This window comes from Macrobrachium nipponense, chromosome 19 (genome assembly GCF_015104395.2).
Source record: "Macrobrachium nipponense isolate FS-2020 chromosome 19, ASM1510439v2, whole genome shotgun sequence".
Taxonomy (NCBI): Eukaryota; Metazoa; Arthropoda; class Malacostraca; order Decapoda; family Palaemonidae; genus Macrobrachium; species Macrobrachium nipponense.
Genome location: NC_061088.1, coordinates 35,285,828 through 35,311,944, shown reverse-complemented (window position 1 = coordinate 35,311,944; position 26,117 = coordinate 35,285,828). Strand labels below are relative to the sequence as shown.

The window sequence follows — 26,117 nt, the reverse complement described above, 5'->3', positions numbered from 1 at the left end:
TTATTATATCTTTACATACTCTAGACACCCAAAGGATTAAAGCTAGGCTTTTTCACTTTACAGTATTTATAATAATGTTATGTACTGTACAGTACTACTGTACAGTAAATTCTATACTATATACTGCATAAATATAATTTTACTTATTGTGCCACTGGTCTAGGGAGCTGTTAACATGTATTTAAGTCAGTCTTCAACTTAAAACTCTTTCATATAAAGAAAAATGACCTTGTCACATATGAATAGACTTTCTAGATTCATTTATGCTAAATAGAAGCAAGAAAATTGCTCTGAATGGAGTTAAATACGGCAAAATAAACTTACTTCCGCCCTCAGCTGAATTTTCCAGACCAAAATATGATCGGTTTGCTTGCATATTTTGACAGAATTGTAATACCCTTTTAAAAGAGCCAAGGAAAATATGCATATTCATTGTTTGCATTTTATGAGGCGGTCTCGGCACTTAACCTAAGTCATCGACAACCAGACAACGGTGCTATAAACCCTACGGAGGGTAAAACCCAGTTATGAATGTATAGAACAAGCGCTGTAAAACCGAAATGCTGCTAACTGATAACAATGCTAACCAAGGGCTGCCTGTATCTTGTAAAGATGGCATGGATATTCTTGGCCAGTAATCTAAAGCCTTACTGAGTCATAGAAACTAAGTCATATTCCACAAAGCATTGCCAAATTCAAACCTTTTCCTGACTGCAACACACACGGAAATACAGGCAGTCCCCCATGATGGGCAGGGGTTCCGTTCTCGGCAAAAAGTGTTAAGCGAATTCTGCTATTAACTGGTTAATGGCGCCTTTGTTAGGCATGTTATGGCCCCAATAACTGAAACTCAGCCCATTACGGCACCATAAATTGCTGATTTTAGGGTGCTAGACAAGCACAATAAAACCAGATTGCCACTAAGCAAGACCGCTGTCACGAGGGACTGCATGTACAAAACTGTCTACACCAGTATTTTACATCCTGCACCATTTCAGGGCTTTTGAAGGAATGTCTGAAACAAGCTGTAAAGTACTGCTCCAAGATAAAGCTGGTTTAGTGGAACATAATTACAGGCATTACATGGATCAATATTCATCAAAGGATATTTCTGAAGAATGTGTGGCTAACAAAAAGTATTCATTATAAACCGGTATAAAAAAAAAAAAAAAACATTGGATCCCTCATCCTTTCAACGATCTGATGTACAACTGGTAACTGTTCTCTTTCTCGTTAACTTTATTAAAGTTCACAGTTAATGGTTTCCTCTGTTCAAAACACTTTTAATTCCTTCATGCATGGAAAGCGCTGTCCTTTTGGTTTCCTTCAAGCTCTAACTTTTCAATAACAATTGCACATTCATTTTCTAGAAGGATTTTACTTGTGTTATGCCTTTGGATAATGTCAATTCAGCATTTAGTTCCTTGTGGTAGAATCTACAAAAAGCCATTTCTGGTTTCCTTTATTGCTGGTTTTAGCCAAGACTGAATATCTTCATTTCTCCAGGTGTCTTGAAACTTGTGCTGAACAGGCATAATCAGCTGTAAGCAATATCTATGAAATGTAACAATGTACATAACATTTAAAATAAAATGTATATTTGACTCAAGAATGTGAAATTTAGTAATTGCCTTACACTTACATGTGTATATTGCTGCACTGTCAAGTTCATTACAGAAAAATAATTTGCTACCAATCTCAGTATGAATGTATATATTTCATATAATCTTAAGAAAACATTCCATCAACACAAGCCAAATAAAGAGTACTAACTACTATTAAGAAATAGAATAAATGTGGATTTTGGTGAAGGCAAGATTAAAAATAATTTAGAATAGGTAACTGATGATGGGTTAGTACTAGAGCCAGTTTGCACAAAGATCAAGTTTATCTAGATCTTGGTTTGCACATGAATCAATAGTCAGTGGCAAGCACCAACAGCTGATAAACATCAAAAGCATCCACAAATTTTACAAAATAATTCATTTTTATAGATATCTTGTGTGAGACCTATATAAGTGAAAAGTTGTAAAAACTTATTACTAAAATTCAATTAGCATACACTTTCCCAGTAAAAAGTGAGAAATTTTGTGTGTAGACTCCACACACCACGTCTAATCACAATGTGGAAAAGATAGGCTGTACTAGTGACAATTTCCAAACTTTGGCAGGACTGGTAATATATGAATTTATGCTACAGTGCAGATGAAATCAATGCATATTTATGTAAATTGTTCATTCACAATTGAGAAAACAACATTTTGGCATAGTAATCAGATAAATACTGTTAATGCCATATAAATAGTGAGTGATAATTAAAACCTAAATAAAACCAGCTAAACCAAATTATGAAATACAGTACAGGCAGTCCCTGATTATTAGGAGGCTCGGTTTTACGGGGCTTGTTTAGTGACAAAAATGCGACCTTCAGAAGCACCAATATGAGCTGATTTCCACTTTTCGGTGCCAAAACCGGAGGTGCTAGTAAGTTATTGTTATGCCAATAAACAAAAGGGACTGCCTATATAAGTGGTGCAAATCCCAGCAAATTAAATCTTCCCTTGAGCACATGTACTCCCAACCTGAAACAGACTTCATGAAGCAGTTTAAATAAAAAAATAAATAAAATATAAACTGGTAACCCAGAGGGAAAACATTTTTGAGGTAAACATGACATAATGCAAGTACACTTTTACAGGTTTAATACTGAATACGAAAACCAGTAGTCCACAAACTGGTATACAACAAGTCATTACTCCAATAACGTTGTATTTTAATTTCATTTTTGTATTATAAAACTCAGACATAATAATGTTTTGGTTTGGAAATCAGATGAGGGTGATTACGAGAAAAGTTTATTTTACTGTCTTCAACTAAATTTAGAGCGATTTTCTTGCTTCTAATTAGTGTAAATGATTTTCTAGATATTCTATTTATATAAGACAATGTTATATTTCATTATACCATGTGTTAAGTCAAAATATGACCTAACCCTTAAACGCCTATTGGACGTATTTTACGTCGAGATAAATTGTCTGTTGGGTGCCGACTGGACGTAATTTACGTTGACATAGAAAAGTTTTTTTTTAAATTAGCGTAAAAATACTTATATGCCTACCAGCCGAAAACTTTTGAATCTCGCGCTTTGGGGGATGCTGGGAGTTCACGGATCAAGGTGTTGTTTTGTTTACAATCGTTACGCAGGCGCGCAAACGCAAATTTCTTTCTTATCGCACTAAAAAGTATCAGGGACACATCTCGGAAATCATTTAGTCACTTTGACATAATTTTTGCTGCATTTTTAATTAGCAGTTACATGGAGTATTATACAGGCAGTCCCCGGGTTACGAAGATGTCGGCTTACGACGTTCCGAGGTTACTACGCTTGTCAATAGACCTTATTTCCAGAGTTACGGCGCATGTTCCAGGGTTACGACGCCTACAACGCTCATCTGGGAGATGAAAAATGACACCAAAAATGCAAAATAATCAATATTAGAAGGTTTTTTTTATGAAAAATGCCATAAGAATGCAGTTTACATAGTTTTCAATGCACCCAAAGCATTAAAAGTAAGGTTTTCTTAGGATTTTTGACGATGTTCCGGCTTACGATGATTTTTGGCTTACGACCCGTCTCAAGAACGGAACCCCCGTCGTAACCCGAGGACTGCCTGTATATGAAAATGTGCACAATTTCATGTAGAATACAACAATAAAATACTGATGATTGTAGCTTTTATCAGTTTTGAAACATTTTCATATAAATAACGATAAGTGCCAAAATTTCAACCTTCGGTCAACTTTAACGCTACCGAAATTGTCGAAAAACGCAATTGTAAGCTAAAACTCTTATATCCTAGTAATATTCAATCATTTACCTTCATTTTGCAATATATTGGAAGTCTCTAGCACAATATTTTGATTTATGGTGAATTTATGAAAAAACCTTTTTTCTTACGTCCGCACGGTAACTCTTCCAAAAAAATCATAAGTGCGATTGTTGTAATGTTTGCACCATTTTTAATTAGCCGTTACATAAAGTTTTATATATGGAAATGTGCGCAATTCCATGCACAATATAGCTATAAACAACCCATGGTTGTACCTTTTATCAGTTTTGAAATATTTTCATATAAATAACGATAAGTGCCAAAATTTCAACCTTCGGTCAATTTTGACTACTGAAATGGTCGAAAAACACAATTGTAAGCTAACACTCTTATATTTTAGTAATATTCAATCATTTACCTTCATTTTGCAACAAATTGGAGGTCTTCAGCACAATATTTTGATTTATGGTGAATTTATGAAACAAGAAAAAAAAAATTTTTCCTTACGTCCGTGCAGTAACTTCCAAAAAAATCATACATGCTATTGTCGTAATGTTTGCACCATTTTCAATTAGCCGTTACATAAAGTTTTATATATGAAAATGTGCGCAATTTCATGTAGAATACAACTAAAAATAATTGAAGGTTGTAGCTTTTCTCATTTTTTAAATATTTGCATATAAATCACGATAAATAGAAAAAAAACACGTTAGGTCAACTTTGACTCTACCGAAATGGTCGAAAAACGCAATTTTAAGCTAAAACTCTTACAGTCTACTAATATTCAGTCATTTATCTTCATTTTGAAACAAATTCGAAGTCTGTAGCACAATATTTAGATTTATGGTGATTTAAAAAAAAAAAACTTTCCTTCCCTCCGCGTGCAGATTCTCCACTGCAAATCTCCAAAATGTGTACGTCGCATTCTCGGAACACTAGCTCTGTTTCATATTAGGCATTTCATAGAGTTTTATATATGAAAATGTGCGCAATTTTATGTAGAATACAACAATAAATAATTGAAGGTTGTAGCTTTTCTCATTTTCAAAATATTTGCATACAAAAAAAAATATTTAAAAAAAATTTGACATTCAGTCAACTTTAACTGATCCGAAATGGTCAAAAACTGCAATTGTAAGCTAAAGCTCTCACAGTATAGTAATATTCAATCATTTATCTTCATTTTGAAATAAATTGGAAGTCTCTAGAACAATATTTAGATTTATGGTGAATTTTTGAAAAAAAAAAAACTTTTACGTACGCGCGTTATGAATTCATGCATCATTTTGAGATAATATTTTCGCTGTGTTGCTTTGATCCTTTTACAATGCGTTACATACCAAAATGATCGCAATTCAGTGTACAATACAACGAAAAAAATTAACTCGTTAGCTTTAACCGTTTTGCTCACAGCGCGATTTGAATATAATTATATATGAAATTTTGTTTTCGCGCTATCATATATCGCATTATTTATATACGATAATGATAATTTTTTTCATTTCTGATGGTTGCATACTTAACTTCAGGCAATAACAAAAAGCCATAAAATGAGCTCTTAATCTTGAAAACTAAGCGCGCTGTGATTTTTTGAAAAAAATATTTTTTCCGCTTCCACGGTCACTCTGAGGCCACCCAGGCATATGGGAGACGATTTTTAATATACCGCTTAGGCGTTTAAGGGTTAAATAGGTGTTGTTGTGACCTAAATTTAGTTTTTTTTTTTTTTTTTTTTTCTTTTTTTTACTAGATGGCATTGGGGTAATTTTTTTTCTCTTTTTTTCTTAAATATCAAGAGAATCAGTTTGGCATTTTTTCTTGAATTCATCAAATGAGCTAACATATCTATCTTTTATTGGTGTGTAAACAACAGTAAAATGTGTTCTTTCATGCTCAGTAGCTTTGATAAAAATACTTTTCTCTTAAAGTTTATTTACGGTCAAGTTTGATGGCATATCAAAGCTTACGAGAGTTTAATACATGTAGCCGATGCATGATAATTTATAGTTATTATGCAGCTTGAAAATTATTTTCTCAGCTTGCGCTACAACTTGCAACTTGAATTTAGTAGTATGGTGTAGTATACAGTGGTACCTCGAGATACGAAATGCTCAACTTACGAAAAACTTGAGATACGAAAGCAAATAGGAAAATTTTTGCGGCTCTACATACGAAAATTGTTCAATTGCTGTGTATTCCAAGATTCGCCCGGACCACCAATAACAATTTTAAAAGTCGCGCCGCGCCAACTTAGTACACTCGCCACCATCCTCCCGCTCTCCCATTGGTTCCTGATGCTAGTCACTGCCATGAGATCCTTCTCTTCTATTGGTCAGCATCCCTCCCATCATGCATCTAAGTAGCGGCGTGCTTCTTTGGTCACTTCACGGCATCATCTGTATCATACGCACGCGGTATTCGTTCGTTCTAACGATTTCGTTTATTAATGTACATTCGTTAATGATTTCGTTGTAGTATACTTTATCGTGTTGTGTGAGAACTTTACTACATACGTATAGTAAGTACTACATAACATAATTATGTACAGTATATACGTAGTCATGGGTCCCAAGAAACTTGAAATTCACGGAAAGAAGAGGATGCTCTCTATGGAAACGAAGATGGAGATGCCGAAATCCGTCGACGATAGGCACCATCCTTAAACAGAAGGATGCCATCAAAGCAGCTACACCTTCCAAGGGCATCACTATTTTGTCCAGCAAGAGGACCCACACGCACGATGAAATGGAAAGGCTTCTTCTTGTCTGGATAAAAGAGAAAGAAATCACTGGCGATACGATAACGGAGACGGCAATCTCCCAGAAGGCCAGCGCTATTTTTGGCAATTTGATTGCCCAGGCTGAAGACGACGAAGGAGAAGGGACATCAATGCCAACCCCAGACTTCAAGGCTTTGCATGGGTGGTTCGAGAAATTCCGTAAAAGGACTGGCATCCATTCGGAGGTGTGGCATGGGGAGGCAGCCAGCTTGGACACGAAAGCGGCCGAAGCCTTTATTAAGACGTTCGACGAGAAGGCTACAATTCTCAGCAAGTCTTTAACTGTGATGAGACTGGCCTTTTTTGGAAAAAAATGCCTCGTCGGACGTACATCACGCAGGAAGAGAAGAAGCTACCCGGGCATAAGACTATGAATGACAGGCTTACGCTCGCACTTTGTTCCAATGCCAGTGGGGATTACAAGGTGAAGCCCCTACTTGTCTATCTTTCCGAGACTCCTCAGGCCTTCAAGGCCCACAAAGTGCTTAAGGAGAAGCTTCCAGTGATGTGGAGGGCTAATGCGAAAGCCTGGGTAACGAGGTTTTTGTTCACGGAGTGGGTAAATCTGGTTCGGCCCGACAGTGAAGAAATTCTTGGAAGAGAAGCGCCTCCCTCTGAAATGCCTGCTGGTGTTGGACAATGCCCCTGCTCACCCTCCTGTCCTCAAGGAAGATATCCTAGCAGAGTATTCCTTCATCAAGGTTCTTTATCTTCTGCCTAACACCACCCCTCTCCTCCAGCCCATGGACCAGCAAGTGATATTGAACTTCAAGAAGCTGTAAAGCTGTGTAAGAAACTTTTTTTCAAGAGATGTTGCTGCAGATTCAGGAACAGTTGACGATCCTGAAACTGTTTCGCAACCAGATCTTGACAAGATCGTTGCACTCAGAAAGTCCATGGGGCTGGTCGTTGATGAGGACGACATCAATGACCTTCTCAAGGAGCACCAAGAGGAGCTTACTACGGATGACCTGAAGGAGTTGGAGGCCATGCAACATAACATTGTTCAAGAGAAGTTCTCTAGCAGGGGCGAGGAGGAGGACGACGACTCTATGGCAACGGCAGAAATTAAGGATGCTCTAGCTGCTTTTCATAAGGTGCAATCATTCGTAGAAAAGACACCCTGAAATGGCTTACACAGGTTGTATGCTTGCACAGTTCGATGACGTTTGCCCGAGTCGTTTCAGGAACACTGTCATGCTTGCACAGTTCGATGACATTTGCCCGAGTCGTTTCCGGAACACTGTCAAAAGCAGGCAGATGCAATCTTCCTTGGATAGATATTTTTTTAAAGAGGCCTTTAGTAGGAGTAGTAAGCAAAAAGGAAGAACCAAGTGATACTACATCAAGTGATACTACAAAAAAACAAAGTTGAAAGTGGTGAATAAGATGAAATTTTGTATATATATATATATATATATATATATATATATATATATATATATATATATATATATATCAATATATATATCATATATATATATATATATACATATATAATTACACATATATATATTAAAATATATAATATATATATATAATATATAGATATATATATAATATTAATATATAACTATATATATATTATACACACACACAAAAGTAAAAAAAAAAAAGTAAAAGTAAAAATTAAAAAAAATTTAATTTTAAGTTTTTTGTAAAGTTGTCTTACAGTTTTGTTAATGTGTTTCGTAAACTTAGTTTATGTTTTCCTTGCATTTTTTTATGTGTTTCGTAAAGTTAAGTGTACGTACAAATCTGCCGTTCATGTAAACTAATACACTTTATTTACAGGTACTATGCAGTACATATTAGCAGTACGTATTAAGTTAGGTATTGAATGGTCCAAATTGTTGTAGTATTTCATTGTTTACAAGTCAATTTAGCTTTATTATGAAATTTACTGGGGTGCTTTTGGAGGGCTTGGAACAGATTAGCCATTTTACTTGTAAAATGCGGTCCAAGATATGAAAAGCTCACGATACGAAGGCCGCCTCGGAACGAATTAATTTCGTATCTCGGGGTACCACTGTATTTCCTTGCAGATCTTTTCTCCATAATGAATAAGGTATAATGTAAAAATACTATGTCAGTCCTATTCTAGTTAACATCATTTGTGACAAAACAATGGTAACTGTTTACGAGAGATGAAATGAGATTCGGTTGTTCTTAGCAAAACAGCTGTTTCGGTTGTAACACTGCTAACAATACATTATCATTCTCTTTTACATTTTTAACTTATTTAACTAGAAGATTGGATAACACAAGTTGCTGAAAGATGAATCTTGGGGGTTTTTGGGATGGTTTGGGGTTTATTTCTGTTTGAAATGATATCTAAGTGTTTTAAGAGTGATAATTTGCATATTTTTTTAAAACTATCAAATAAGGCAATGAACTGTTACAATAGGCATAAGCATTTTAAAATAGTATAAGGGGTACAGGGTATAATATACCTGGACTTCATAGCAAAAACATGTATTCACGGATATGTACAACAAAATATCGGAGTTTCTTTTACAGTGTGGTCGGCTCAGACAATTTAATCCGTTATCTCGGTGAGCTAATGTACCGTCACCGCTAGACAAGAACCCTAAAACCACATCGCTGATAATTGGGGAATGTCACTTTTATGCATGTATTTTTGTATTTGAATTCTCAAAATTTTCAGAACGTTCATTCTATACTGCATCTACCTCTGATGAATTCTCACTCTCTTCTAACCAGTTTATGAAAAGATCATCAATAACCTGGCAATTAAGATGGAGAAAATGACATTTCCCCCCAAACAAAATTTCAAGTGTTTAACGCTATCTTTCCAAAAAACAGAAATGATGCACTTAAGGGCCTCTCTAAAAAATTCCCTTTTTGAGAGGGTTACGAAAGTATGGACTGCAACAACTACAGGCCAATATCCATCTGCCTGGTATTGTGCTCTCTGGGTTGGTGAAAAGTTAATCTTCAAGTGTTGATCTTTAAACCCATATTACATACTGTACTTTTGAATTTAGATATTTGGGTACCTACAGAATGACGTGCTTCTGGTTCTTGGCAAAAGATATTGGTCCAGACTCTTTCAAACTGATTCTTTTGCTAACTTGGTTAACCATATTGTCCTCATATATCAGTTTAATAATTGGTAAATGTTGGTACTTTGAGCAAGATTGTTTTGGGAAATGCTCTTCAAAATGACTTTCAATGTATTCAAGTCTTGACAAGTGACATGACTGCTGGTACCACTAAGCATACAATACAACTTTGCAGTCACCAGATTTCCCAAAATAGTAAAACCAGGTTGCTGCTACCCTATACAGATATCTGTTAAGGATGTGTGGTGTAGTTAGTAAGGTACAATTATGTCACCAAACAGACTTAAACCTTGTACATAATCTGTTTCCAAACCTCCCATGAAATCTGAAACGTACGAAAACCAAAACAATAATTCCCATAGAGAATAACGTAAATAGAATTAATGCGTCCCAGACCCCAAAAATATTAATAAAAAACACATTTTACAGGGAATAAACAGTTTACATACAGAAAAAAATTAGAAATATAAAATATGACTATTGAAATGAATAAATGAACAATTAACATCACTCTTACCTTTACGGAAAACACTTGTTAGCATATGGAAGATGTAGAGGGGAGAGGGAGGAGGAAAGGTTATTGTTTGGAAGGGGAATCTCCCTCTAGAAGGACTTCAGGTATGAAGGATCTATTTTGAGTTACTTCTCTGTTTTTTACTGGCACTATCTGAGGTTACTTCCAGTGGCGGCTCGTAGCTAAAATTAGTGGTGCTGCTGCTCCAGAAAACATTTAGCGTTTGTTATAATATTGTGCGAAAGGAAACGAACAGACATAAAAAGAAAATTTATTCAAAAACCTAATTGTTACACTTCAGGCTTTATTTGGGCTGGGCTGTTCTTCAGCAAGGAGAGTGCCCTCTGACATATTTCTGGGTAAAACTCAGCGATGCAGAGCAGTGCCGGAGTGGAGCACTTGTTCTTCCTTGACAAGTCTTATCTTAACAGTAAATGCTTGACTTTCTCAGGGCAGGCTTACGCTATTTGAAAAGGAAGTCCATTCTCCTGTTCTTGTTTTGTGCAAACAGATCAATAACTTTTTCATTTAGACCTGGCATATTATTGATAGAAATCTTCTCTATTGAAATCATAGCTAGTGCATTTAGCCTATCCTGCTTCTTAGTGCTCCTTAAGAAAGTTTTGACCCTCTTCAGTGTTGAAAAACAACGTTCGGGCTCTGCTGTAGTCATTGGAATTGTCAAAAGAATTTTTATAAGTTTTGTCATTTCACGGAGTACATCTAAGTTATTTTCATTCACAATCTTCAATAGTTCACTCAATTTGGAAAACTCATGCAAATCACATCTGTCATAGAATGCTCTAAGTTCAGTCAAAAGTCTTTCTTTGGCAATCATTGGGTAAGCTTCAGTGGCTACTTCAACTTCTTCTAGAGTAATTTTTTGCTTGAAGTTAGAGAAACAGTCTTTACTGAACAGTTTAGCAGCTACTAATTGTTTAGTGAAAGAAAATCTCTCAGCTATGTCAGCACACACACAGTCACACACTTCTTTTGCTTCAACCATTTCTTTTGCTTCAACCATGAGTGTTTTTGTGGGATTTTCACAGTATTTGGAATTTCTTATTTCAGAAATGGCCCTTTTGAAGTTTGTAATGAACTCGTGTGCTTTAGTCACATCAATGTCTCTACACTGCATTTGGTGAAAAAACACTTCTACATGAGGCATTATCTGGTGGAAAAGCTCCAACCAAAACTTAAAACTTTCATCTTTCAGGGCGTTCAAAATACCTGTTGCTTCTCGTATGGTTATAGTAGCATTTGATGTACTCTGTATTTCCTCCATGCATTTTTTTAAGGGTTCAAAATGTTCATAAACCTTGTTGACAGTGCGACTATGAAAGTTCCACCTTGTAGAAGATGGGCGTGGAATGCGGCTAGTCATGTGCTTTGTAAGAACATTTAAACGTAGAGGCGACCTTGAAAAAAATGCTGCTATGCCCGAAAGGTTGGAGAAAAATATTCGTGAACCCCGTGTAACACTTGCAACATTTTGCATTATAAGATCAGGTTGGTGGGCATAACAGTGAATGAAGTGGGCGTTATTGTACACTGATTTGATTTTAGCCTGAACCCCACCCTTCTTACCTTTCATAACACTTGCACCATCGAATGTTTGAGCAATCAGTTTCTCTTCATTCCCTTCAAGGACTGTGTTTAACTGATCGAGGATGCATTTTGATAACCCATCTGCCGTTTGATTTTCTGGAGTGAAAAATCCCCAAAATCTCTCAACAACCTCTTCACCTACCAAGTATCTTAGAACAATAACCATTTGAGTGTGTTCTGAAACGTCTGTAGTGTCGTCTGCCATAACAGCAACAAAGGGAGCGTCTTTAGTTTCTATTTTGATCTGATCACGATATATTTGCAGCAGACAGTCGAGAATTTCATTCTGAATAGTCTTGGAGACACCTGTGAAGACCGCATTACTTTCTAAATGGGCCCGCAAGTCTGGATCTAATTGTGATGCGTGACTTACCAGTCCTTTAAATACACCTGGATTAGCAGAGTAATCAGTTTCATCATGTCCACCCAAAGGTAGCTCAAAATGTCCACAAAATTTTATGCAGTCTATAATCTTGGACAAAATTTCACGATTCTTGGTAACCTTCTTATTATGTGCGTTCACTGAAAGTCTGTATGCCTCACTAAGTCTTTCTTTAATATTTACACTCCCAAGAACAGATAGAGAAATGACATTATCTATATGTTTCCTGGAATTCTCGTGTTTCTCTGTTTTTTCTTTCAAGTTCTTTATGTATGAAAAACCATCTTTGGACCATACTGAATCGCCTCCAAACAACAGACATGGAAAGCAAAATAGTGCATTCTTAACTTCACATCCACAAAGCCATGTTTTCCTTTGGTACCAATCACAATTAAAACTGCGAATATACTTCTTGTTGTGGCTTACTCCTTCTTGAACAATTTTAATTTCTGGTAATGGGCGACCTGCTTGTTTAATGGCTACCTTCTCTTGAAGTGTTAACTGTGAAAAATTTAGTTCTTTCAGTGCAGAAACAGTCTTTGTTTCTTGTGCCATTTTGCAAAATAATGCTAGGCCGACCTGTGAAAACAAGAAAAATACTATTTTATACGATGTTTCTGGGATTTTACACCATATATGATAATTAAAATTGAGCACAAGCCATCACTGATCAATAATATTTTGAAATCATCCCTGGCAAATTGAAAAACACTATGGAAAATAAGAGCAACGCAAGAACACTCACCCATTCACAACAACAGCCGAGACAAGACTGTGTCGGCGGCAGTCCACGCTCTCCTTTCCGCCGCGGGAAGCCCTCCCCCCTTTCTCCTCGCATTCATATAATTATGTTGTGTTTAATGTAATTTGCATGGTTCTAGTGCGTTTGTATCACTGTGTGTAATGTTAAGTTCAGCTCTCTGACGCAGTGATGAGTTTCTTCACATGCATGTCCATGTGTTTGTTTGTGTTATGACGTTATGTGTGGCTGGCGTCTGATAGGGGTGGCTGCAGTCTCACAGTCCCTATTGACGAGCCGCCACTGGTTACTTCCACTATTCATTTTTATTTTTTCACTGTCACTAGAACCAGCTTGAGTTACTGGACCCCCGACACACAAGAAAACTGTCCAGAGATATTTGTTTTTGGCATTTCTTTAAAATATCCCTGAAGTTAAACACAGCATTGTCCTTGAACATGTTGGAGAGACAGATTACAACTTATTTGTTGGGATGATCATTCTCCATAAATTTTTTTTTACATCATTCCACTTTGCAAACATGGCCTTAATTCCTGAAGTAGGCTCATTATATATATGCCCATTATTTTTCTGAATTTTTTAAACCAGCCTCTGCTGGCCTTAAATTCACTAATAGCAGCGCTTGTTGTATTAATATTCTCACCGAGATCGGCATGCAACTTCCTCCAACTCTTGGCTACGAGTTATTTCTTAATTCTAGTGTTTCTCACCTTTTTTACAGAAAGGCTAGCACTTGCAACTTTCTTTAGCCCCATGATGGCTTCTTTAGCAGTTGCACTTGAATAAAAATACAAACACAAAAGCAGAATGGGTGATGAAAGAAGATGGGGTACTTTGGGCGTTTGATACAGGGCCCAGTCACGTGCTGGGCCCCAGATGGAGTGTTTCTGAGTGTACAAAAACCCGAGACAAATTTTGTACAAAAAGATCTACAAAAACCGAACGGTGCGATAAAGAGAGGCATACGAAAACAGAGGTTTGACCGTATTAATCATTTTGCATTGGAAATTGAATTTCATAATTCTAAACTTTTACTTTAGACTTTCTTATACAACTTGGATAATTCACCCCATAGATTTGCCCAAAACCAAATTAGTTTGCATGGCCTCCATATCACTGAAAAATAATGGTATAAATGGCTCTTCCATTTTACCATTACTGAAACAGTTTCCCTGGTCCTGTTGTAGTCTATATATTCTAACAATGATAATACGTATAGTTTTTTTTACCAAAATTGAAATACCTTTTTCATGACCACCTTCCATAAAATTATATTTAGATATGAAAATTTTCAATAATGCCCTTAAATCCCATGACTTCAGAGTTGAGAAGCCACTCATTCTGCAAACTGTACAACTCTGGAATGGTCTTCCTGGCAATACAATAATTGATATCAATTATCGCAAGCTTTAGAGCAACATTATTATATTTGTGTATTCACCCTTGTGTCAATTTAGAACAACACTTGGGCCAGCCATGAGTTACAATATCAACCATTAAGAGCCAGGCTGAAGAAAACCATATGCAGCACCCCTAACCAAGCAAACTTTGAGGTAGGCTATTTAAGAAAATACAAATCAATGGAAACAGGAAGATATGCAAATGCACATACAATATATGTAAAAAGATTTTTAAATTCAGAAAAATTCTCACTACCACAAAAGTTGAAAATATAAATTTTCACAATAAAATTTATTATTATTATTAGGATACTTATCTACTGTTAAAAGTTAGCTTACATCTCCATACTAATTAGGCGAGTCTACATTAAAGAATAAAATAAATAAATAAAAAATTGGAATGGCTACCCAAATAACTGTCTAGTTCACCTGTTCTCCACCAGGTGTGCGTCAGATGTTTTAGCTTGTCAGATTTCTCTTTAAGAGCCCACTAAGTAGTGGGGAGACTAGGTGGGGTCTACTTGAACAGTAGGATAGTATCCAAATAATTATTTTATGAAAATTTATATTATTTGGGATGAAAATTACCTACAGTTAAGGTTAGCTGATTTCCACATTGAGAAGAGGATGGTGGGTAGTGCAGCTAGGCAAAAATCCAGTAGCCAATTGAGCTAAAGGTTTCTTGCATGAAACCCAAACATTCTTACCTGATCCGGAATTCTTTCTGGATCTTACTACTGTCAAAAGTTGGATTACATTCAGGGAGCAAGGCTCTCATACGTGTGCAGCAAAGAGCAGCAGCCTTGCAGAGAAAACTGATTCAATTAAGCCAGAATGAAAGAAAAGCTGTGTGAGGGGACCACTGTGCCTAGGTCCAAAAGCCCGATAAAATGAGTGTCATTTAAAATAAATACCTTTATGATATGAAGGTACACTCCTATACAAAATTTGTACCTTCACGCTCTCCAAAATATTAAAACCCAGGATTTAAACAGAGCCTAAAAATTGCTCTTTCTTTGGTTCAGGAAGACTACCCACTACAGGAAGTCGCCGGATTATATCAGGTTCGGGTTACGTCGTTCTGGACTTAGGCGCTTGACTCATGGCGCTGTTAGCCACAATTTTTCTGCACCTTTCGTATATTTACAGTGCCATTACCTGCTTTACGGACCTGTAACAGCACTGTAAGTACTATTTATTCCCATTATAATTGATGATGATTCAGGTTGAGTTGACTTTAGGTTTAGTACAGCAGAAACAGAAACCAACTATCCCCCCCCCCCCCCCCTCCCACAATGTAACCTGGGGATGATTGTCTGTACTAGTAGTGGACTAAGGGTTTTACTAATTTCAAACACAACTCTACATATTTAAGGTAGTGAACTGGTAAAACCAAATTAATTGCACTTATGCTACGCCAGCATTAATCCTGGCATCAAGTGACAAATTGACAACATTAAATGAAGTTACAACTGCGGCTTACATTATAAATGTTTCCCTTTAATAAAAGTATGGAGCTAGTTTTCATGCACTAGCCTTATCAAATATGTACGTGACAGAAGACCTTGTGTTCTTTAACAAAAATGTTCTAAGTTTCTATAAAAAAAAAAACAAGAAAAGGGTAACTTCACCTGCTCTAAACTTGACCTTCAACGAAGATATTCTAGGTATTCTAAAACCACAAAACAGAAAGTAACCTTAGCCTCTTACAGGCTTAACCATTAAAAAAGACACCTAGGTTTTCTAAAACCACATAACTACTAGGTTTTCTACAACCACGAAACAAAAGATTAATTTTCCCTCCTCCAGGATTAATCTTTGATAAAGACATTTAGATTTTCTAACACCATAAAACAAAAGATTAACTTTGCCTCTTCCAGGATTAACCTTTGACAAATATGTTCTAGTTTCCTAAGATCACAAGACAAAACTGGAATTCTTACAGTTTTCTGCAAAACTTAGCCTTAACATCATTCTCAGCTCTAAGGCAAAAAAAATAAAATAGAATTCCCTTTAAAACAGCTTTATGAAAAGGTGCTTGCAATAAATTTATCTTAAAGGCAGTAAAGAAGTAACTGATGCGATCCTGGGATGACCAAGGCATTGTGGGAGCTCCCACATACCGGTGAGCAAATACAGATGCAAATAGTTGCTGGATCACACAAGTTTTAAATCAATCTTAATGGATTTCCAAGTGGTGCTAGAAGATTATCCAGCATCTCATTCATTCTCCCATCATACCCACAGAATCAATTCAAATCTGGTGCACTGTGCTAATTTTTTTGCATCATTTGTGCATTTTTTACTGAACTTTTTTGTGTGGCATCATGGGGTCGAAGAAAGTGGCAAGGATGTACAACCGCAGTACATCTACAATTTGTACCATCCTTAAACAAAAGGATGCCATCAAAAGTGCAACACCAGCGAAAGGAACTACAATTTTGTCCCAATTAAGGACAAATATCCATGAAGAAATGGAGAAGCTTCTGCTGGTGTGGGTGAAAGAGAAGGAGCTGGCAGGAGATATAGCAATGGAGACTGTAATATGCGAAATGGTGCGTATTATTTACGCCGACTTGAAGAAAAAAGTGCATTTTTTTTTTATATATTTCAAGTAAGGAAAGTGCCGTTTTAGTTAAAAGTAAAGAAAATACAGTTTTAGTTTACATTGTGTTCAGAAAGCACAGTTTTAGTTTACGTGTCTACAGTGCCTGCATCCCTTCCTCCCTCCCTCTTCCTTCGTCATTAACCTCATTTGTCTCCAAGGTAAGAATACAGTACTAAATAACAGCTTTTCTTTTATTTAATTTCATATATTTTGTTATGATTTGGTAAAGTATACATGTGTGTTTCTTAATTAAAAACATATCTTTTTTTCATAATTTAGGATGGTTTGGGGATGTTTTACAGGGCTGGAACAAATGAAATCATTTGTTATTTTAAATGGGAGAATTTGTTCATAAATACGAGTAGATTGACTTACGAGCTCGGTTACAGAACAAATTAAACTCATATCTCAAGGTATTACTGTATAAACTAACAATTCCTCTTTATTTTCATAATATGGCTTCTGCACAAAACTATACTCTATTTCATGAATGAATACATTTACGATAAAAAAATTATTTGCTAAAATGATTATAGTACCCCACTGTAATGTTACTGTAATATTGCTGTGATCACATCAAAATAAAGTAATCAATACATACTGTAAACTTATAAATGTATTTTTCCTTTTGAAAAATTCTTTCCCAAGCAATTCTTTGAATGGACTTTTTATTATGAAGATATGCCAATAATGTATACAGGCAGTCCCTGGCTTACAACAGGGCTTCTGTTCTTGAGACGCGTTGTAAGCCGAAAATTGCCGTAAGTCGGAAAACCATAAAAAATCCTAAGAAAACTTTTCTTTCAAAACTATTTAAACTGCATTTTTATTACATTTTTCATTGAAAAAAACTTCAAATATTGATTATTTTGCATTTTTGGAATCATATTTCTTCCGCCAGATTGGTGTTGTAAGCAGCGTAACCCTGGAAATCATTTCTGATGAATATGATTAAAAAGCGTTTTAACCTTGGAATGTCATAAGCTGAACCCATCGCAAGCCGGGGGCTGCCTGTATATACTAAAAAATGGTTTTATTACGTTTACGCTTCATCACCAATAACAAAGAACAATACTATGATGTATTACTACTAAAATGATAATGAATTTTGAATTAAACTTTTATGTTATCCTCAATGTTATTACCACTGAAATTACAGTATGTACTACTAAAAATATGCGTTGGTGTGAATGCAACCGTTCAACTGGATGTTTAAATTTTGTTCGTCTGCCACTCAGAGTAAGGGGTTGATTTCATCGACATGGAATTATTCCTTGAATAGGCTATTTATTATGAAGTGCCAATAATATAAATGGTGAAAATGGTTTTATTACCTTTATTGTTAGTTTTTATAATGTAAATCTTTCCAAGGCTTGTCCTAACGATACACATCATTACGCAACATGGACTAATCAGCAATGCTCTGATTCATACCTGTGATATAGACTGAGAAACAGTCCAAGGAAAAACCTGTGGCTAACTGATCCCGCAACTCCCGATCCATGACTAGGGGAAGACCCACTGTATTTAACAAAATAGTAAATGAAAGAATAAAAGCTTTTCACAATAATAACTATAGCATAAACGATGAATGAAATCATGTCATTGCAGTGATGCACAGCTAACTCGAGAAAGTAGAGGGAAGCAGCGTTTATATTTTTGAGGAACAATGAACGAATGATTTTAAATCACCATGTGTCGTGATATTGTTGAAGAGAGGAGAAGACTGTAATAAAATCTTCACTATATGTAATGAAAGCAGAACCAATTCACATATACAAAATAGATTTCACAATAAATTCACCAACATGAAAATCAAATGAAATACAGAAAAAAAAGTTTTACTTGGGCCAATGTTTGGTGAGCTGAGACGATAGGGGAGAGGGTAGGGAAGGTGGTAGTTTATTGGGTGGGATAAGGGGGTCTGCTTCCTACTGACTCACCATCTGGGATGGGATGATCATTCGACCATTTCTTTCACTTATACTTGATTTGCCAAAATCACTTCTTTTTGTTACAGTAAAATACCACATTCAGCTTCTGCGTGCCTTCAATTCTTTTTTTAAAACAACTTTTGTGAAAAGTTTAGTCTCTTTTCTTCCCTTACTTTCATTCTTTACTTATTACTACTTAGTATTTGTTTGCAAAATCCTTGTGTTTATTTTAAATTCTGCATTTTCCAACAGTAAGTCGAAATATTATGACATTATTAATACTATCTATCTTGCACTTCAGATCCAAGCATTACCACATCAACTATCATCTCTCTCTCTAAATGAAATTGATTTTGTTACCAACCTTTGCCTATTGCGACCATTTCGGTTTCCTCTAAGGGTTCCCTTTCCACCAAACAGTTCGTAAATCGTACATGGAAACAAAATTTTTCAAAAATGTTACTTTGTATAATGTACTGTTTTATTGCTTATTACTTTGCACTCTTAATTTAACTTTTGAACACATTATGAATAGAAACATTTGAAAAGGGGGACTTTTTGGGCTGGAACGTCTTAAAAATCATAATGCACAGAAACTGAGCCATCAAGTAGAAAAGATTCTTGCTCCTAAAAATCAACAAAATCTACCTATTGGCAACAAATTCCCTGAGAATATATCTATAGAGGCACTGTACACTAACCTAAACAAAAAGCACTGAACAGCAATACCTTCTAGTGAATACATCTTGAAACTTGCATGACTGAGGATGTACTAGTAGGAGGAATACACTTTCCGTCCACCACAAGCCTGATAGTTACTGTCAAGTCACTAAAACAATTCTAGAAAAACGAAAAATATGGGGACAGAAACTTCAAGCTATTCAGTCTCAGTGTCAAAGAATTACCATCTACCTCCAATTGCTTATGGAACTAGGAAAGACAAGGGTAAAATCCAAGCAAATTACCGGCTGATCCATTCATTCTCTCTATATACAACCTCCTACTAGAGAAAGACTTCTGCTGAAGACAAAGGAACAGCTATTGGAGATTAAATCAGCAGAGTGCAACCAAAAAATTATTCATAATTCCCCTTCACCACCTCCACCATGTAAGGTACTGCTCCAAACATGCCAGGAGGCTTGCAACTGTCCATCTACCAGAAACTTAGGGCTGAACTTATCCCCAACAGGCATAAAACAAGGCTACCAATATATACGTACTCCCTTACCACCTTAAACTGAGCCTAATAAGCAGACAGAAGCAAAAGTTTTCTCACTTCTTCCAAATCAAGTTAGTGTAAGCATGAGAACATTAGCCAGCATAATCAAAAACATGATAAAACTAACTCACTAACTCTCTTCCTCACTAAACTCCCGATGTCGCCAAAGACCTCTAAAGCTGGCTTCACAAACTCCTAGGTTGATGCCTCCACCTCTCTGACCTGATGCAGAGAAGAGAAAGCATACAGAGTCGAAGATGAAAAGTCAACTAGCTAGACTGAGACTCCATTTCAGCATGTCCAAAGCACCTGTCAGTGTCTCAAGTTTATCTTTCATCAGGGAAGAGAAAGAAACCGAACCTCCTACTGAAAACGGTTTAAGCGCCAATAAAGGCATGTATCACAGGTGGTGATATCCGGCTCTCCACTACTTCATAAAAAACTAGAAGACAAGCCATATCTGGAGCTTTGCGCAACCGAGTACAAGAAAAGTCACGAAACGCACTCTTATTGAAGGAGAAAGCTTAGGTTCTCTTCTCTAAATACTTAAAGGGAACTGAAATACTTTTAAGATAATAAGTGAGACATATTCTGTGTCCTCTTTTCTCAACTTCATGAGGATACAGCGAAGTGTAACATTGCAACAAACGCCAATCAAACCGAGGGAGTCTCTCCAATTCAAACTCTTATTCTGCCATTGGGCAACTGGAAGAAACAGCTGCCAACAGGAGGCAAAACCTGGTGAGAGGAAGAGACACTTGGCGACATGAAGAAACAGCAGCCGAGTACTGTATCACACCCATGACTCGATGAAAGGGAGACAGTATTACATGACTCAGTTGCGTCCACAGGAGTCAACATCTGGTGAGAGGAAACAACAGCAGCCGAGTGCTGCATCGCACCCATGACTTGATGAAAAGGAGAGTATTACGTGACTCAGTTGCATCCATACGAGTCAACTGAGTGAAAGAAAACAAGGTGCTAAAGAAAATGGGAAAGGTTAGAAGGCCGGGGTAGAGGAATTACAATGACTCTTCCATCTTGTCCAAAACCAAATATACAGACTTGAAAGCATTCCCGTATGACACATCGTTAGAAGCTATGAAGCTAGAAAAACATCAAGCTTGGAAACAACCGATGATATTACAAACGTAATTTGGAAAGAGAAAAATTAATAAAACTTGTATTAGACCTTAAAATAAGATTAATATCATATTCTAACCTCTCGATATCCTTTTCCTGAGCCGAATGGGGAGCAGTAGGTGGAGCTACAAAGAAAGTCTCAATACTAGCACTACCAAATTGCCTAGCCTGAGTAGGGATAACTGCATATGAAGGGACACTAAGTAGGGAAGAACTGACAGGTTTAAGACCTAACTAATTCACAATCTACCAGCTTCCCATCTTTCCTATATCAGACATATCCACGCATAAGACCTCAGACCAACCCCCTGCATTCCTTACATCTGGTTTCAAGATCACACTATGTACCCCTGCAGTCGGTAAAAACCAAATGTTGATCTACTTCAAATTCCAACATCCTGCTTACACAAAAATCATTCCTAGGAAAATATTACAATACTTTAAACTGGTGCAAAACAACTAAACTTCACTCAATACCAACAATTGCCTGAGCATAATGGCGGCAAGGGGAATCCTGACAAGAACTAACAAATTTGAAACACACCTGGTGGAGAACATGTGAACTAGACAGTCATCTAAGGCAGGCATTCAATTTTTTTTTTTTTTATGACGACTCGCCTAATTGGCACAGAGATAATAAGCTAACTTTAACAGTAAGTAAGATTTATCCCAAATAATAACTACTTACAACCCCATGTGGGGCCTCTTTTACAAAATTGTAATTTTACCAAGTTGTGTTTTTTCTAATAACTAATCTTTTGTAAAATTATAATCACAGCTCACACAATATCATAACAGATAAGAACTAACATTGGTAACAAATTCTTCTAAGTATTTTTGCTCTAAAATATTTACGTAAATTTACCTAGATTGAAAATGCAGTTAACTTTTTTTGGGCTTACTATACATGATTTTTCTAAAATTTCTTTCATACACTTCTTTGCAAAATTACAACTTTAACCGACATACTATCATAAAAGATAAAGAACTAAAACTAACAGCAACCCCTGGGCATACTTATGAGCAAATATAAAAAAAAAAAGGACATCATGTGAGAGAGAGGCAATACAAGCTCCCTTGAAGTCAAGTACACAAGTAAATCATGAGACACCTAGAACGGGCGAGCTGAGCCAGTACAAAAGTTGCCGTAAATACATTAAGGGCTATTGAAATAATGGAACCTTTCTCTCCACATCAATGGGACATACTCACCAGGAGGTAATCAGTCCACCACTCAAAACCTGTTAGTGTTACTCATACGAAGGTATCCGTCCATTACGGGGTAACCCCACGGTAAGCTTATGTAATCAACAATAATTGGACTAGGCAATCTTATAATATATTGAATTCTTTTTTTTACTTTCACATTAAAGGTCCCTTTATTTGGAAACCTATATATATATGAACTCTGAAATTCAGTGGAATTCATCAAATAGCAGCCTAATTGAGATAATCCATCTTGGCTTTGCCAATTCACTGTGGGAGTGTTTTTGCTAAGCTCTCTTCTTTCCTAATTATAATTTTTTCCAATGATTAATTACTTTGGCATATTTTAAAACAATGGTTCCTAATCATGATGTAAAATCATGGCATACCTGCACAAGTTGAACATATTTAACTGAACTGATAGCAGCAATTTTTGCCTTGAGTGTGATGAGTTTAACATAAAAAAAAAAGCCAAGGACAAGATTTGTAACTTTACTTAAATTTTGTAGCTATGTTAAGTGTATGAAATGACAAATAATCTAAGACAATTTGTATTTTTCATAGCTACAAACCTGAGGTCTTAACTATAAGATAATTTCTAGCGCGTAGCTGAATCCGGTTAAATCGCAGATGAAAGGAATCTTGTGAGGTCTGGCAAGGCGCGCATATATAGGGTGAAGAGTGGTCAAGGACCACGCACCTACACCACTGCGTCAGTCTTTCCCAATTCAGGATGTCTTAGCAAACAGAGGGGCAGCTAGAGGTGGGCAGTACAATGTTAAGACCTCAGGTTTGTAGCTATGAAAAATTCAAATTCTTAGAAATTTTGTCATTTGTTCATACAGGAATAAACCTTTGGTCTTAACAATAGGATAGACTCATACTTGGAGGCAGGTACAAAACATCCTAACCTGGCTGGAGGCCTACCCACCAGTCCAGCTTCCAGAAGAAATAACTTCCAGAGAGGGACTGAAGCCCAGGAGAAGTTAGATAAACTGATATCTAACTACGTAGACAATGAGTGACATACAATGATATATGGGAGAATCATTGTACAGGGAAGTAAAGAGAAACTTTGCCTGTCTAATGGCAAACCAACACACCAAGGTTTGTAACCGCTCCGAACTCCCCCCTTGCCAAGGAGTGGGGCATATGCTACTGAATAAAGGGTTGGATATTTGTATACCAAGTAACCACACTATCAGTATGACTATCTTACTCACCTGTATCAGACCAGTCCAGAAAATGATGTATCTATTCCTTAACCTGCCCGAAGGAAAGAGAGGTACAAGAGAAAGAAAGATACCAGCCAACTCACTCATTCTCTCATCCATGCAATCATCTTAGGTAAGATACAAAAGTGCCCTGTTAGGGGCAACTAGGTGTTACACGTTGAGTTACACAACCTGTTGGGCAGCCACCACAGGACCCAGGGAAAACATGTCTGTAGATCTGTGGGCAACATCCTCAAGATAGAAAGAGGTGAATGTGGACTGGCGTAACCAAGTACCAGCGGTCAGCACTCTATGTACATCCAAGTTCTTTTTGAAAGCCAGAGAGGGACCAATACCACTAACGTCATGCGTTTTAGCCTGCACAGACGTGGTGGCGGAATCATCAGTCAAGTATGCCTGTCTGATGGCTTCTCGTATCCAACAAGATTGTATTCTTCAACAGCTCTTTCCTTGTACATCCTGTGCTAACAAAATGTCTGCAGCAGCCTGGCCTAAGATGCTGTGTCCTTTTAAGATAGCAATGCAGGGTCCGGACAAGACACAACAAAAGCTCTTGAGCATCACCACCCACAAAGTCATTCAGTGATGGAATGGAAAATGAAGCGATCCTATCATCGTGCACAGAGGGATTTGGGGTCTTGGCCACGAATTCCGGGACAAATTCGAAGCACACTGACCCCCAACCCCCATGTCCTTCACATCATAGCTCAGACCATGGAGCTCTCCTACCCTCTTGGAAGATGCCAAGTTCCTGTTAGATGAGCGACGCAAAGGCTCATATGGACCGTTAGTGAAGCTCTTGAGAACCAAGGAACCATCCCACATTGGAGGTTAGAGCTACCTAGGAGAACTCGACTGCTCAAACCCCTTAACTAGCAAGGAAAATTCCCAGGAAGAGATGATGTCAATACCTCTAAGGCATAACACTAATGGCAGAAACGGACAAATGTTTCTCATCTCTGAGGAAGGTTAAAAAGTCTGCTATTTGCTGAATCAAGGTTGTGAGTGGAGAAAAACCCCTTTTACGACACCAATCACAGTAGATTGCCCATTTGTCTTGGGACACCGCAGAGGTCGACCTTCTGAAACTGCTGGACACATGCCCTACTGTTCTCTGAGAAAAGCCTCTCTCTCAGAGGAGATAATTGATAGCCTCCAACCGTGAAGAGACAGGGATTCTACAGACTGGTGGAACCTTTCTGCATGCAGCTGACACAGGAGATGCTGTTAAGGGGGAATTTCCCCCGGAACCTCGGACGACGACAGCAGATCTGGAAACCATTCCGCCTGAGGCCAAGAGGGGAATACCAAAGTCAGCCTGTTCAGAACCTGACGGATCAAACAACCTCAAGGTTGTCCCAGGGGTGTTGGAATGCGTCCTCCGCTAACGCTAAAGGATCTGGAACCACTAAACAGAATTTCTCCAGTTTCCTGTTGAACTGAGTCACAAAAAGGTCCAACATAGGTCTCCCCCAAACCTGGAAGAGCTTGTCCGCTACTACTTGATGAAGGGACCACTCTGTGCCTAGTATCTGATCCCAACGACTAGTTTGTCTGCAACCACATTCTGTTTAGCTGGGGTATACCTGGCTGAGAGCTCTACCGAATTTCTGACCGCCCACTGGTGAACCTCGATGGTCAAGGCGTGAAGTTGACGTGAAACCAGGCTGCCCTGCTTGCTCACATAGCCAACCACCGTGGTGTTGTCCGACATGAGAACAACAGAATGACCCTCTACCTTCTCCCAAAATTCCTTCAAACCCAGGAAGGCTGTCCTCAACTCCAAGACGTTGATATGCTGCCGTTTGTCTTCCAAACTCCAAATGCCTGAGGCAATGAGGCCGCCTAAATGAGCCCCCCAACCTGCAAGGAAGACGTCTGAAAACAGAAGGAAATCCGGTGGGAGAGAATGCAGAGGGACAACCTTCAAAAGATTTTGGTCGTCCAACCACCGACAAAGGTCTTCTCTCTCTTCCAGAGACAGAGGAACCTTTAACGGGTGAGTTCCCCGCTGGAGACCAGAATTCGCCCAGTCTCCATTGTAGAGACCGAGGATGAAAACGCCCATAAGGTACCAGCTTCTCCAGGAAAGACAAAACTCCCAGAGGAACCTGCCACTGATGAGCTCACTGATGTGGTTCCGAGAGAAAGTTGTGCGCCACCACTCGCAACTTCTCCAACCTTTGATCTGAAGGGAAAACTCTTGCAACCGCCGTATCAATGACCATGCCCAGGTAGAGAATCCTTTGACTGGGTACAAGGTTTGACTTTTCATGGTTGACCACGATGCCCAGTTCCAGACAAAACTGAAGCAGACGATCTGTGTCCTGCAGCAGCTTTTCCCTGGAACCTGCTAAGACCAATCAATCGTCGAAGTACCTAAGCAAACGGATCCCCTGAGCACGGGCCCAAC

General features: G+C 37.5%; 3 protein-coding genes across 8 annotated transcripts in view; 1 reads left to right on the top strand and 2 right to left on the bottom strand.

Moving 5' to 3' along the window:
• The window catches only part of LOC135216124 (alkylated DNA repair protein alkB homolog 8-like), a 267,193-nt gene that overhangs the window by 155,624 nt on the left and 85,452 nt on the right, over positions 1 to 26,117 (bottom strand). The gene's annotated exons all lie outside the window — the stretch shown is intronic.
• The window catches only part of LOC135218970 (uncharacterized), a 194,560-nt gene that overhangs the window by 101,813 nt on the left and 66,630 nt on the right, over positions 1 to 26,117 (top strand). The gene's annotated exons all lie outside the window — the stretch shown is intronic.
• LOC135216100 (SAFB-like transcription modulator) overlaps positions 1 to 26,117 on the bottom strand; it is a 130,128-nt gene that overhangs the window by 77,293 nt on the left and 26,718 nt on the right. Inside the window, exon 5 of one of the 6 annotated variants that reach the window (XM_064251139.1) lies at positions 10,469 to 12,778. The exons of the other annotated variants lie outside the window; for them this stretch is intronic. Coding sequence (XP_064107209.1) covers positions 10,673 to 12,778 — 2,106 coding nt within the window. The 3' untranslated portion in view covers positions 10,469 to 10,672. Of the gene's footprint in view, positions 1 to 10,468; positions 12,779 to 26,117 lie in introns of those variants that run through there. 6 annotated transcript variants of the gene reach the window in all.